At 28.4% G+C, this 15,051-nt stretch overlaps 3 protein-coding genes across 3 annotated transcripts; all 3 read left to right on the top strand.

Moving 5' to 3' along the window:
* The first annotated feature begins 206 nt into the window (after positions 1–206).
* On the top strand, positions 207–11,071 carry LOC113559247 (facilitated trehalose transporter Tret1-2 homolog). The gene is made up of 6 exons (XM_026964903.1): positions 207–285; positions 1,627–1,962; positions 8,353–8,618; positions 8,679–8,882; positions 10,450–10,689; positions 10,886–11,071. Exons 1-6 carry the CDS (start codon positions 207–209, stop codon positions 11,069–11,071), a joined length of 1,311 nt encoding a protein of 436 aa, XP_026820704.1.
* Positions 11,072–12,764: 1,693 nt separating this feature from the next.
* LOC113555789 (THAP domain-containing protein 2-like) lies at positions 12,765–13,620 on the top strand. The gene is made up of 3 exons (XM_026960329.1): positions 12,765–12,772; positions 12,870–13,258; positions 13,343–13,620. Exons 1-3 carry the CDS (start codon positions 12,765–12,767, stop codon positions 13,618–13,620), a joined length of 675 nt encoding a protein of 224 aa, XP_026816130.1.
* A 21-nt stretch (positions 13,621–13,641) lies between these two features.
* Positions 13,642–14,142, top strand: LOC113555793. The gene is made up of 3 exons (XM_026960334.1): positions 13,642–13,652; positions 13,704–13,961; positions 14,046–14,142. Exons 1-3 carry the CDS (start codon positions 13,642–13,644, stop codon positions 14,140–14,142), a joined length of 366 nt encoding a protein of 121 aa, XP_026816135.1.
* Positions 14,143–15,051: the final 909 nt, after the last annotated feature.

Genomic DNA, 15,051 nt, shown 5'->3' with positions numbered 1-15,051 from the left:
ATATGTATTTGTTTTATTTACAATCATATATTGTATTAAAGAAAATATATATCTGGTTAATGATAATCTATGTTTTAATTCTAATATCAATAGATTGTTTATATGTGTGTTCAAATAATTATTATTTATTAAAATGATTTGTAAAAAATGTTATTTGATTATAATTTATATAATACACATATTAAAAGTACGGTTACAACACAGTTATGTCAAGATGTTTATCAAGAAAACCCTTTATCGTGTTACTAGAGAGCAGAATAAGACAGTTTATTTATACATTGATTGGTGAGATAAAGTTTATAACTATATTGATTTTTTTAATACATAAAGATATACAGACAGAGATACGAACTTTTAAACATGGTGAGTGTTTTCAGTTTTGTGGGAGATGACTCATCATCCTAAATATTAAAAAAAAATATTCATTATGACCCCTCTGTATTACAGTGAAAACTCTTTATAACGAATTTGAATAAACCAAAAGTTTTCTATCGCTATAAAGAGTTTTCGTAATAGAGAGGGTATAAGAATAATATAATATTAACGTTATATAGTTTTTCGTTGTAGCGAGTTTCATTATAAAGAGTTTTTAGACTGTATTTTATTATATACGTGCCTAGTGTCTAAAGTCTTAAAATACAAGACATAATTTGTTTAAGCATCTTAGTTAGGTAGTTAAAGAATACCAATACCAATTTTAAGTTTATAAAGCAATGCAATCGATATAATATAAGATGTATTTCAAATCAAAACATAGATTGAATTTTTGGAGTTAAATTAAAGATTATCTTGTCATTTTTCAAACTTATAACCTTTAGTATTAACATCAAATAAATCATTTATGAATTCTTAATAACAACTGTTTCATATTTTATTTACATAGGTACATACAACATTAAAATTCAAGTAATTAGAAAAAAAATTGTTATATTTATACAAGGTGATTTTTTAAGCATGCTTATCGCATCTGTATGCTTGGATTATGCATATATTCAAATTATGATTTTTACACAGTTTCATGTTGTTAAAAAAACAAAGTTTTTATTGAAAAATTCTATTTTTAAATATTTTTTATGCTTATATTTTTTTGAATGGCAATATAGTTTTATTATTCCAAAACAGAATATTTTTCTGAGTATTTTGATATATAAAAATCGAATTTAGGGTGAGTAGTTTATGAGTTATACGCATTTAAAGTTTTGACAAGCGGAGTAGTGGACAAACATTTTGCGGGGTAGCCCCGTATCACTCCACTCCATGCATTAAAACTATGTTGTCATTCAAAAAAATAAGAACTTAAAAAAATATAAGGATAAAAAATATTTAAAAATATAATTTTTTAATACAAAATTTATTTTTTAACAACTTGAAACTATGTAAAAATCATAATTTGAATATATGCATCATTTAAGCATAATAATGGAGTGAGCATGCTTAAAAAATCACCTTGTATAAATATAAAAATTTTTTTTCTAATTACTAGAATTTTAATGTTGTATGTACCTATGTAAATAAAACCCGTGAGGCAAAAAATAATTTAGATATTCTTAAACATTAACGTGTTTAACATTACTTAGTATAAATGTTATTAGTTTAATAATATATATTATATATTTTATTATTTAGTAGCTTCGTGTTCTTTAACGATCGGTATGTGTTTGGAATGGACATGGTGTACGACAAGCATAGAAATGTATCAAACGTTAAGGTTAAAAGATCTTCTTTTTCTCGGAGCAATTACTAGCGCTGGACCTGCGGCAATTGTAGCATCATTGGTTGGTCTTAAAGCAGTACTTGTCATCGGAATGCTTTTTACTTTGTGTGGATCCGTCATAATAGTGTATTCGATGGGTATATTAATGGTACTGTACATAGGTCGAATCCTGCAAGGTTTTGGCGCTGGGATCGTGTGCGTTATCGTACCCAATTATGCTGCAGAAATTGCCGATCCGAAAATCAGAAGTAAATATTTTATTGAATCAAATACATTTATTACGATATTTATGAAATACGTTCCTAAACGTCGTAAATTTAAAAACTTTTTCTTAAATCTAAATTAAGTAACCTAGTGTATTCCTAAAAATATTTAAAAATATTTACCGAGTAATGATTTGAAAACATCTTGGGCATCACCAAGTATAAATATTAAACATACTAAGTTTAACCATCCTACAGTTTGAAAAAATCTGATTATGAACCTAATTGTTCATAGCATAATTTATTAATGTTAATGATAAAAACGTATTAAAGTATATCATAATTTAAATTTTAAAATCTAAAGTTTAGTCATCATTAAACTACATATTGAACAAAAACATAATTTCTAAAGAACATAATTCAAAAATCAGTTTTGTTTTTCTTTAATAAGCAACATAGGCAACTTTTAAAACTATTTGTGTATAATGTATAATGTTGTCTAACTTCTTAAAGTTGAAACTATTTTACACACTTGAATTTTGCAAAAAACTGTTTTTTAATTTAACGATAAAGTTATTTATACACATTTTTAATTTAGTTTTTTTTTTATAATTTGTCAATATGTGAAAATTTAATACAAGGTTTCTTGTAATTTATATTTTAGATATTTAAAAGATTTAAGATGCATAAACATAGTCACAATTATTTTTATAAGTATTTGAAATTAAAATATTGACCAAATTTATTAAAATGTATAAATTATTTTGTACCTAATTAAAAATGTATAAAATGTTCAATCTTTATAACTGAGGCTATATTATAGTTATTTTTTCTATTCAAAATATCATCAATCGCATTATTATTTATAAATCGATTCCTCTTCATAGCTCACTTTAATGTGTCCTTGGAATCATATTTATTATAACTGATTTTTTACGACTTTTCTAATATTCATGAGACACTGTTAAACATAGTAAATCACATTCGTCTAATTATTATTATTATTGTCAATATTGTCATCAAATAAATTATACACACAATTGACAAATGACAATACATAATGATAGGTCGATAGGTAGTGATGCACAGGACTATATTTTGGTGACCGGGCTCATGGCCTATTATGTTTCGTAACTGGCCCAAACAAGCCACTTGACTTCGACGTATACTATAAATATTATGAACGCAATTTTAATATTATTAAGATTACATGCAGATGCTTTGGGAACTCAGTAATTAAGCAAAGTGTTATTATATATTATTATAGCTTAAGCTTACCGCTTACGTTGCATACGTTATTATTATTATTATTAATCGCCGCTAAATTATTGTATAGATATTTTAATTTTGTATTTTTTATTACGTTAAAATCATGAATTAAAGGTGTTAATTCTTTGTTTCAATATCAAATAAATAAATATTTCTTTGAAAGATCTTCAAAAGATCTCGCAACTTTTAGAAGGAGAAAAGGGGTAATTAAACGATTGCTTACACGTTTTTTAAATTCTATCAATGACTTTGACACATTTGAAGCAATCCAAATATCATTGGAATTTCGTAAAAATAAACTATCTCGAATTATTAAAAAATATGATAATGTTCAATCTCAAAATTAAATTATTTGGTAAGCCATCTCAAGAAAATTATGAACAACATGTATTTGAGATATTGTTACGGTAACAGATCCCAAATACAAGAAATTAAGAACGCAGAAAAATTCCAAAAACGTCATTAGCAAGCGACCATTGTGTAGGAATGATACACAATTACAATGGCGTTCGACTGCGACCTATTACTCTCTCAACATTTCATGGCGACACCTATCTTTTAGATCAAAAGTTTTCTTACTTATGCTCCATACACCGGCGCTGCATTGTATAATTAAAATTGATTCCGATAACAGAAGCTAATTATGACATTGCCGTAAGAAAAACTAGTGATTATTTAACAGCTAAGACAGTATACTCTTGGAGTATCAAGTGTAAGGCTATACATTTTTTGACGAATACAATGATAGGAGCTCGTTCCACCACATTACGGTGTGTTTGTAGTAATCTAAAATTTAATAATCCAAACATAGCAACGTTTCCAAAAGTGTGGGTGCTTCCACTTAAACCATTCACTACCATAGGCGTAGATTTCGCTGAACCGTTGTCAATTAGAAGATGCATACAGCATGTTAATAGTATTAAAGCATTGACGCGGTATTTGTGTGTATATTAACACGGGCAATACATATAGAACTAGTTGAACTAGTTTTACTAGTGGAACCTTTCTAGCTATATTTCACGGTTTTATGTCCCTAAAGAGGAAAATGTGCAAAAATTTAAAGCGATGACAGAATCAATTTTATAAGTATTAAGCGATTTAAAAGGAAATTAAATCAGCGCAGCATAAGTAAGCATAGAATGGCTCCTTAATCCTCCTTCCACACATTTTGATGGGATCCGGGAAAGACCACAAAAGTGCAAAGTAACATTTGATCAGTAATTAAGGATTCACGCCCTACACTTGGGGAAACACCTAAGTAAAATTAAGGATTGTTTAAATTCAAGTCCATTGAATCTTAATTGCTTACATCAGCATAGGTTATGATCGGTGGATCGCTGTTACTTGCTCCAGAAGCAGACTTAACTCAATAGAAGATAGATAACTTAAATATATGGAGACATACAAAAGCAATAATTTAGAATTTTTGGAAGAGTTAGTCTAGACTCTAGAGGACAGAGCCGTAGCATGTTCATTTGCGCTCTTGGCTATTTAACATACTTCTTCATTTGTAAAAATTATTTACCCCCTTCCCCTCGCCAACGTACTTACACATATAAAGACATTAATTTTATAGATTCGTTATTTTATTTTTATTAGCTATTATAATAATTATTATATTTAATAAGAAAAAAAAACACTGCCAAACTTATTATAACCTTATATAATAATTTAAAAAATATTGTGCATTTATACATTTTAAAATTTCACTTTTCGTGCTTTTTTAGTAGCAAATTCATCTATAACATTTTCAAAATTAATTTTTGAAGCCAATTCACGTTTAATCGATATAATACTCATATTTGTCAATTTTTCCTGTGACATTGTAGACCTTGGATAGTTTTAATTATTTTCAGTTTACTTAAACTTCTTTCACAAGTGTTTCCTTTCATGGACTGATACAAAAAGACTAAATACTAAAATAGGAGTAATTATCTACCACCCATAAATATGAATAAATTGATGAAGGTCTTTAAAATATAAAAATAAAACATTTAGAATCTTAATTTTAAATAAAACATGCAGCTATGAGTTAATAATAATAATCGATTTTGAAAATCATTATGTTAACAATTGCCAAGATGAGGTGGTGGTATTAACAGCAGTTTAAGCTTCTATAAAATAAAAATAAAAACAAATTATCGCCAATTAACAGTTTTTAAAATATCATTCGGGCACTCAGTGTCTCTGTGTTATATAAAATAATATATTATTTTGTAAACACTTGTGAATCGTAATACTTTTGTACACAATTCGCCATAATAAAGTACTATAACGTAGCTATTCTAGTATAATTATTTTTCCCATATTCTAAATAAAATTTATGTTATTAATAATTGGTATAATATATCGATATATGGTATATTTTATTCTGGATTTTGCGCCCCTGGCCTGGGCCAGTTTCACCAAGCCCTAGCTATGGCTCTGCAAGAGAATACCTGCTACAGCTTAATAACAACCAAAACAGAGCAGATTAAGGTTGGGTATATTGTTATTATTAAGATATACTTCAAACATATACAATTCAGATATATTATGTATAATAATTATACCCACATAATAAATTGTCTTTAGGGTAAATAATGGAATTATTGTTTTATTAATATTTTTTGGTTGTTGGGCAAGAAGGGTTGAAGAGTTTTGATATCATATACTGTATTGAGCAAAACATTAAAATATTATTATTTATTGTTTTATTAAAGCACATTTAGTACCATATGATAATAAGTTACCTTTTGTTTATAAATTATTTTATTGTATTCTCTATGTCTTAGTTTTAAGTTGTAGTATACATACAATAACATACTCACAAACACTTATATACACCTAAAAATCCTAACACCTAACACCTATACACATACTACACACTAGTCCTCATTAATCTTGCACTACCATCCATCCCACTTTCTTAAACATATTACACATATACACAAGACTCGGTTGGCAGGTAGTGGTACGCATAAATGTATTTCGATGACCGGGTCCACGGTCTTATATGATTCGCACCCGTCCCGAACATGCTGTGCTCACTTAAATTGCACAAACTTTACAAAATAAAATATCATCATTAGTTGAAAATATTTTTATAAATGTACGTTTTCTGGCATTTTAATGTAATGAAATATTATTACAAAATCTAAAACATGTATAATTTTGAACAAATACCTACTCACTATAACTTCTAATGATCCAACGTTCGGCAACTTCTATAGCAAAACGTTCAATTGTAAATCGTGTTCATCTTTAAATAAAGAATTTTATCTACGATTCTACAATAAGATAATATTTTGGCATATTAACTCGATAAAGATTAAATGTGAATCGCACCGTTGCTGTTAATAGTAGACTGAGACGATTAAAATAACAATGAATAACTATGTTTAATAATATTGAGTTTAAGGAATTGAAGAGAAGTTGTGTTGAATTCCACGAAAGATTTAAATTTATACTTGAAGTTAATTATACGACACATTGCCGTGAATATCTTTGAGCTAGCCATCTACGAGATACATATGAAGATCTTTACAATTTTTATATTAATTCATCGTCTTCCATTTCTTTAAGCTTTCCAGTGCGATATATAGTCTATTCACAACAAGAATTTGTAGATGACAGCCGAGTTATGTTCATGAGCGTGGCCTTTCTTACACACGCTCTGCTGGCATTGTCGACCCAGAGAGCGAATATTAGTCAGCACACTAGTCCAAATAACTAAAAATCACCTACGCTGTCGTTCATGCGAAGTGCCATCGTCGTGACGTTACGTTCTGCGCTACTGTACACTTCATTATACTTACATATTTTACTTTAATATACTATTATATTTTCCTAGTGTGTTTTTGTGTTATCACTTTATCAGGTGTAATCGTACGTAAGACCCATATTGAACGCATCATGTTTCGTATTTACTGTTTTATCATAACAGACACTATTCACACAATCGCCAGTGTTCAACCATGTCTCATCCAAATAGTAGATGATCTTCTGTTCTCTACGATATTTTCTAATGTTGTACAAGGAACAGCGGCGCCAAACAATGAGGTTTTCTCTATCTGTGAAAACTGCATCTTTTTTCTTAATGAATATAAAATTTAATATCTTAATTTTATTTTATAAAAATTGGTCCGCTAGAAGGTAGAAGGCAAGTCTTTCACTGCAGTTAATATGTTGTCGATTGTCAGTAGTTCACGCTGCAACTAAATGGAATGAACCTTTTGCTGTAGCCTATTACGATCGAAATCTTTGACCTTATCAAACGATATTAACGATTATCATAACGATTTTTTACATCTCTTTGAATTTGGAAAAGTGACAATTTTTGATTTTTGTATTCGGAAATGATTTTTTCAACTGTTATACGACCTATATCCATATTTGCTGCAGATTGACACAGGAATCGGTATATTTTATACTTGGATTTTTCAATATATTAATATCTTTATATATTTTTTTTAAGTATGGTTTTCTGCCGATTGTCGATAGGCTGCAACCAAAAAACCAATAAATATATAAATACAAATACTAAATATAATTCATCAAAAATTTGGGTATTTACTTTTCCTTTTTGATTTTTTTCTGGCTAGAGAAACAATATCCATTTAATTTGGAGATTCATCTGATAAATGTCCATTCGTTGAAACTGTAACAAAGATTGTTGTATATAAGAAAAAGTATAAATTGTGAACACAAAAGTGCGAGCGAAGCTGACACTAAACAAACACGATTTGAATTGAACGACGACCATACGTCGATTTGCGGTCGCCGACCACCGCCGTTGATTGTGAAACAGGCGGTTGACTAAGCGGAACGAATAATGAATATATGGTAGAAACTTACCATCAATTATTTGATTCTAATATGTCCAGCTAAATATATTTTAGTTTTCTTTCATAGTTCATGTGCATGTGTCATTTAAATAATTAAAAAAATACTTAAGCCATACATAAATCAGATTCCCTAAAAATTAATTGATTTATTTAATGAATATATATTCAAAAACTGTTAATGCCTGGTATACAAGTTAAACTTATTATAATTCGATGTTTACCCATTCTAATTATGAACTAATTTGATCAATTTTACTCAAAATACAAAAGTAAACAAAAAATCAATCCTATAACTAAATACTACTCTAATAGTCTTCGTTTTTATTTTAATAATGTTTAGGTCTGTTAATTGGTTTCCATTATATACACATGCTAATTGGTATGATTTTTTCACACGTCATAAACGAATTCTACAATTATTCAAATGTGAATATGGGAATTGTAGCTATGGTTGTTGTGAATCTTTTAGCATTGTTAGCTGTCGACGATCCACCTTACTATCGAATGAAGTTTTATGAAAAGTGGACTAGTGTGTATAATCTTGATTATAATCTACAGATTCAAGATAATTACAATTCTAAATTATTAAATAATAATTATTACAAAGTATGTAAGGTACTTAATGTCATACTGTTATATTATTAAATTTCAATTTATTTTTCACAGATTTTTGAAAACGACGACAACCAATATTTGTTTTTGTTTTTTACTAAAAAACGATTTCGTAGACCGCTATTGATCAACGTTTGTTTAATTAGCATTCAACAGTTTAGTGGTCAATTTTTTCTAACGTACAAACTTCAATGTTTTCACGGAATATTTACTATGAGTGAAACAATACCATTTGTCATTGAAATCTTACTTCTCCAAGTATTATTGTATTTTTATAATGTATACATATACTACATATGTTAAAATGAAATTCATATAAGTACTTAGTCACAATTGTTAAAACGCCCATCAGGTATAACATTAATGCCTCATAGCATATAGACCAGCGGTTCTTAACCTGAATCCGCGGCCCCCAGGGAGAGGTGTCCTCATCGCTATTATCTGTCTAGTCATAAAAATGTGTACCGTGGCAAAAACTGAGTAAGGAAGTCAGAAAATTTCATCCTTCTGGTACGGCCAAAAACTATAAAATAATGGGCCATCTCAGATATATTAAAGGACTAATATGAATTATACAATAAAAATGTCTAATTTTTACTTCAAGTTTTAATATCATTCCCACTACATAATTCATCATAACTTTTTCTGTTCTAGTGTATGTTAAAAACCATAGAAACTATTTTCATAATAAAGTTTACAAACTTTGTTTAAAATTTTTATCAATAAAATCATGAAATATTTAATATTAATTCATAGCTAAATTGTAACACAAATATGCTCATACTAGATTTTTTTTTTTATATATATTTTGGATGAAACATGAAACTTTTGTGTAAATAAATTTGCAAATATTATTGAAATTATATTTTTTTTTATTTATAATCTTGAGGGTCCGTCGTAGCTTTTAATATTATTTTTACAGGGGTCCGCGTACCACAAAAGATTAAGAACCACTGCTATAGTTTATAGATTATATCCAATATTTTAAAATGGGTGTAAGAATTTGCATACAATACTGATATCACATGATTAATAGAAGCATAATGATAAGAATAAGAGTTTATAGGTTTTTTGAGGTAATATTAATGTCTAGAATAGCGGCTAAACGCCTAAACGTATGACTCCACTTATCTCGAGGCGATATTACATAAGATAGCCTTCAAACACAAACAACTGTAATACTCATATACTCGTAGAGCCTCTCTGATTTCAAAAGAACTTGGAGGTTTTTCGGTAGGTATCCGTTTGTGGCTATAGCTCAATTCATTCAAGTTTATATGTTTTTAATAAAGTGTGTAAAATATCTTCTTCGGTAAAATTTGATGTAGTAGGTATATTTTCATCAATTTTCAACCAATTTTTAAAATCTAAGTCTATTTCTTCAAATTTTCTTCGACCTTAAACTGATAACATTATGCGGCGTATTGATTATAATAACCGACATAATTTGCACATAATTTTACATCCGGCCCGTTTTTATAGTTTTAGATAACAATAAACGATTAACCATTAACCGTGATTATGATAAGCGGCGATCACTGTATTTAAAAATAGATATCTTTAGTAACCGTTTTTTAGTTACCGTCTTTTTTCAATTCCACAAAAAATACTTTGTATTCACTCACATGGGGTTATTAATCACACATACGTTTGGCCGCTGCTATAGTGCTATTTAAATAAGAACTATTTAAGTACTTGTTTAGTTAATTAGGACACTTAACGATTGTTGTTTAATTAACATTTCTATTTTATTTTATCGTGTTATATATGACGCATAGTATGAGCTTATACAAATTTATTTTTTATATAATATATTATTTTTTAGCTTATCACGTCCATTATATGTTTATTGATTGTTGGTGTTTCTGAGAAGAAAAATTTATTAATCATTTCGGGATTTGGAATGGCAATAACTTTATTATTAATGAATGCCGCATACCATATAGAAACAATAGATAAAGATGAACTATGGTTACCTAGTTTAATTTTAATTTATATTATATTTTATTCAATTGGATATGGTCCAGTTCCGTGGATTTTAATGCCCGAAATATGCCCAAGATCAGTAAGTTAACAATTTAATTTCTGGTGCCCTTGTGATAGGTTTTTTTTATTGATAATTATTGTGAAATTAAACTTTTAAGTTTTTTACTGCTTTAAGATATTTATTTAACTATTTGAATAAATAAGAATATATTATTATTACTAATATGTAAAAACAGGTTCTCTGAATTTTTAATTAAATTATATTTTTTTTTCAGTCGAGATTATGGACATCTGGTGTCACAGTCAGTTTATACGCTTTCTTGAGTTTAGTCAATAATCAATCATTTTACGAAATTATAAGATTAATTTATGAAATGGATATTTTCACTTTTATAAGTGCAATCGGTGCATATTTTGTATATTTGTACGTACCAAAAATAAAAGACTGTATTCTAACATGAAACGTAAATGGTTTTATTTAATTTATGAACAAATTGTAACTTTAAAGGCTTTTCATTACTTAAGCAGAGGGTTATGCCAAAACGCTGTTATGAGAATAGTTCAAATGGGAGGAATTTGATACTCGTGTATCATACGATTCAACTGTTAATCGATGTATAGTACGCTTAAGTCAGCCAATCAGAATAGTTCTCAGGAGTCGAAACAATGCGACCGAAAAAATTACGACCCGCATCTCATTCTGCTAGTTCCTCTAAGGCTGATAAATAAAAGTGAACGTATAGTGAATATTCGAGGTTGTGGAGAGTAATCAAGAGCCCCTAGGTCAAATTTTATACTTAAATGAATATTAGGTAAAATAAAATTCGATACTACGGGTATCACTGCATGCAGATCACTAATTTAAATACATGGAATGGGTGTATTATTCAAAATATGGTGTGGATAGGAAGTCGCCATATGCATTCTCTGAGTCATGACAATGATAATAAAATGTTATGATCTCCATGAAAATTATTTATCACGATATTATCACAGAATATAACAATCAGAATGGACACTGATAAAATGTATACAAGCAGCATAAGACGGCGGCTTGAGTCAGTCACTGTAGGTCCGCGCAAGGCCAGTTCCTTAACAGGTCGACCTTTTAATTACGAAAAACAAATATGGCAAACTTTTATATACGATAAAATAATGTTATCTTAATTTTCGATATCAGCTATAATTTCTTATCAAGGGGCAGAACTCTTATCTAGGGAGTCGAATTGTACCATTCTATATTTATTTGTCATAACTAATTCGATGCGGTGATACCCAATTGAGCACGGTCGTTATCGGCCGACCTTTTTGACGACCCGATTGAGCACGAAACAAAATTCAAATATTGAATAGAACGTTGTAAAATTTTCACTAGTACCTACGTATGTTGTTGAGTAGATTATTAATAAGTAAAGCGCGGATTTACAATTGCATATTTATTCATTTATTGATTGTATGATATTTTAAGTAAGCACAACATTTATTTCATGACATAACGATTTAAAAAATGAAACTTTTTTAGTGCATTTCGATTAATATCAAAATAAATTAATAGGTATACTTGTAGGAATAAAAGGTTTTTCCAAATATTGCCTTAGAGTATTAATCAATAATCGGGGAAATAAAATACGTGAACTAAGATTAGAAAATATCGGTTACTACCATGATTGAATATTAACATTATTTCATTATTGTTCAAAAGGCATTTTTTAATATTTTAGTGTATGTATTTATGAACTTATTTAAGATTTTTTAGCGCATATTTAATTGGTTTTTAATGCATTTAAATCCGCGCTCTACTAATAGATAACTAACATATTAGTCGAAAAAGATTTTGTTATCGATCGATGAGTAGTGGGTACCACATATATATGAAACAACTAGATAGCCGACTCGATCTTAATATTGAAGCAAATCCGCCATATGCCAAGCTGGCAATGTTTATATTATACACCTTATCACTGAAAATCATATAATTTATAATAACAACAATGGGCACAAACATTTCAAAATTGCATATGCTTTTACTCGTTATTGTGAAACCGTCATTTTCAGTACGCATTATTTTGTAATGTTATGAATTATAAATATTTTAATAAACTTTAATACCTACTTTTTATATTTATTCAAATATGGTAGCATCGTGTTCTGCACATGGCTATGTAAATAGACAAACAAAAGGCACTAAAAATCATTTTTTACGTAAGTAGTTACTTCGTATATTAAAATAAATTACGTTGTTCCAAATATTTATCACAGACAACTGCTCTTTTACAGATTTCCGTTGCGAAATTCTGAACGCAATGCTAAATGGATAAAAGCTGTTGGACAAAAAGGCTTTATTCCAACAAAAAAATCATGGTTATATAAAAATCATTTTTTGAAAACGGATTTTAAAACTTCAGTTGGTGGTACTTATAAGCTATTATTGTCTGATGATGCTGTACCATCAATATTTAACATGAATGTTGTTCAAACACCAACCAAAATATATTGCTCAGAAATTTGTAAACCAACTTCAAGTGAATTAACTACTACAAAGTTATCTACATCAGTTCAAGATGAACCCCTATGCCTAACTCCAAAAACACATTTGTGTTTTAAAAGTGCTGAAGAGGAATTTTCATTAATCTCCACTCCTTCTAAATGTAAAATTACTGTATCACCTTATCGAAAAACGACTCCTTTAAAATTAGTACTTAAAAATAAAATAATAAAGCAAGCAAACACAATTAAATTATTAAAGCAACAAATCAGACGTAAAGATACTAAAATTAATACATTAGCAGGTCTTTTAAAGTTACTAAAAGACAAAAAAGTATTAAACATGGAATCTGAAGAACTTATATTAGACAAATTTGACGGACTTTCTCAAGAATTATTTTCCAACATTCGTAAAAATCAAAATACTGACCCAAAAGGTAGACGTTATAGTAAGACTATTAAAGAATTTTCGCTTACATTAAATTACTACTCTCCTAAAGCTTATGAGTATGCACGGTTAGTTTAGTCCTTATTAGTTCTTTTCATAATGCATTTACTGTAGTATTTACTATATAATACTGATAAGTAAGATATTTATTATATTTACAGGTTAATATTAATGCTTCCTCATGCAAAATCTATAAGAAACTGGACATCTTCATTAAATGGCAAACCTGGATTTTTGAAAGAAGTACTGGATTCTCTACAAACATTGAATGAAAATGATAAGCATTGTACTATAGCATTTGATGCTATGTTTATCAGAAAACAGATTATTTGGAACGATAAAAATAACAAGTTTCTAGGATATTGTGACTTTGAAAACAAGTTAGATATTGAAGGTAATGAAACTCTAGCTACAGAAGTGTTAGTGTTTATGGCTATTAGTATTAATGGCAAATGGAAATTACCTATTAGTTATTTTTTCTAAAATAAAATATCTGCTATTAGTCAGGCTGAATTAGTTAAAACAGCCTTAACTCTAACACATAATGCCGGTCTTAAAGTTTTAGGTGTAGTTTGTGATGGAGCATATACCAATACATAAACAATGAAATATTTAGGATGTGTGGTGGATGGTGATTACGAAGAATTAAAATACTGGTTTTCTTACCCAGTAAATGATCAAAAAGTATACTATATACCAGATGCCTGTCACAATTTAAAATTAGCAAGGAATACATTAGGAAATTGTAAATTCATCGAATCAAATAAAGGAAATGTGAAATGGGCACATATTGTATATTTACATAGTATACAAAATGATATAACTTTTAAATTTAGTAATAAAATTAGTGCAGCCCATGTTCATTGGTATAATAATAAGATGAAGGTAAAATATGCTGCTCAAACATTAAGTTCTTCTACAGCTGATGCTTTAGAATATTTAAATAAAATTAATGTAACTGGTTTTACTGATGTTGAAGCAACTATTGAATACTGTCGAGTTGTGGACAGAGTTTTTGATTTTCTTAATTCAAAAAGTTCATTTTCAAAAGGTTTAAAATCTCCAATTTTTAGAAATAATATTAGCTCTCTTAAAACTATTATAATCCCCTTAATTAAATATCTGTACTCTTTAAAATTTAATAATAATCATTTACATAAATCAAACAAAAAACTTTAATAGTTGGATTTGTTATTGCTGTTAAATCAGTTTTTAGTATAGCAGAAACAATATTTTCAGAACATTATTTATCATTAAATATGAATTATTTAATTATAATTTTAACATATACATTTTCTTAGGACCATCTTGAGTTATTCTTTGCCCAAATTAGACAACGCTATGGATCAAATAACAGCCCCAATGTGGTACAATTTAAGACAGCTTTAAAACCAATTTTATTTAAAAATTATATTAAGTGTGAATCTAATGGAAACTGTAACGTATTTAATGACGATATTTCAGAAGGGATTTTTGAATTTAAATGTTACAGAAGGCAAAAAAATATTG

The sequence above is a fragment of the Rhopalosiphum maidis genome, chromosome 3 (assembly GCF_003676215.2).
Source record: "Rhopalosiphum maidis isolate BTI-1 chromosome 3, ASM367621v3, whole genome shotgun sequence".
Lineage (NCBI taxonomy): Eukaryota > Metazoa > Arthropoda > Insecta > Hemiptera > Aphididae > Rhopalosiphum > Rhopalosiphum maidis.
The sequence above is the reverse complement of the archived record's forward strand: the minus strand, read 5'-3'. Positions and strand labels throughout refer to the sequence as shown.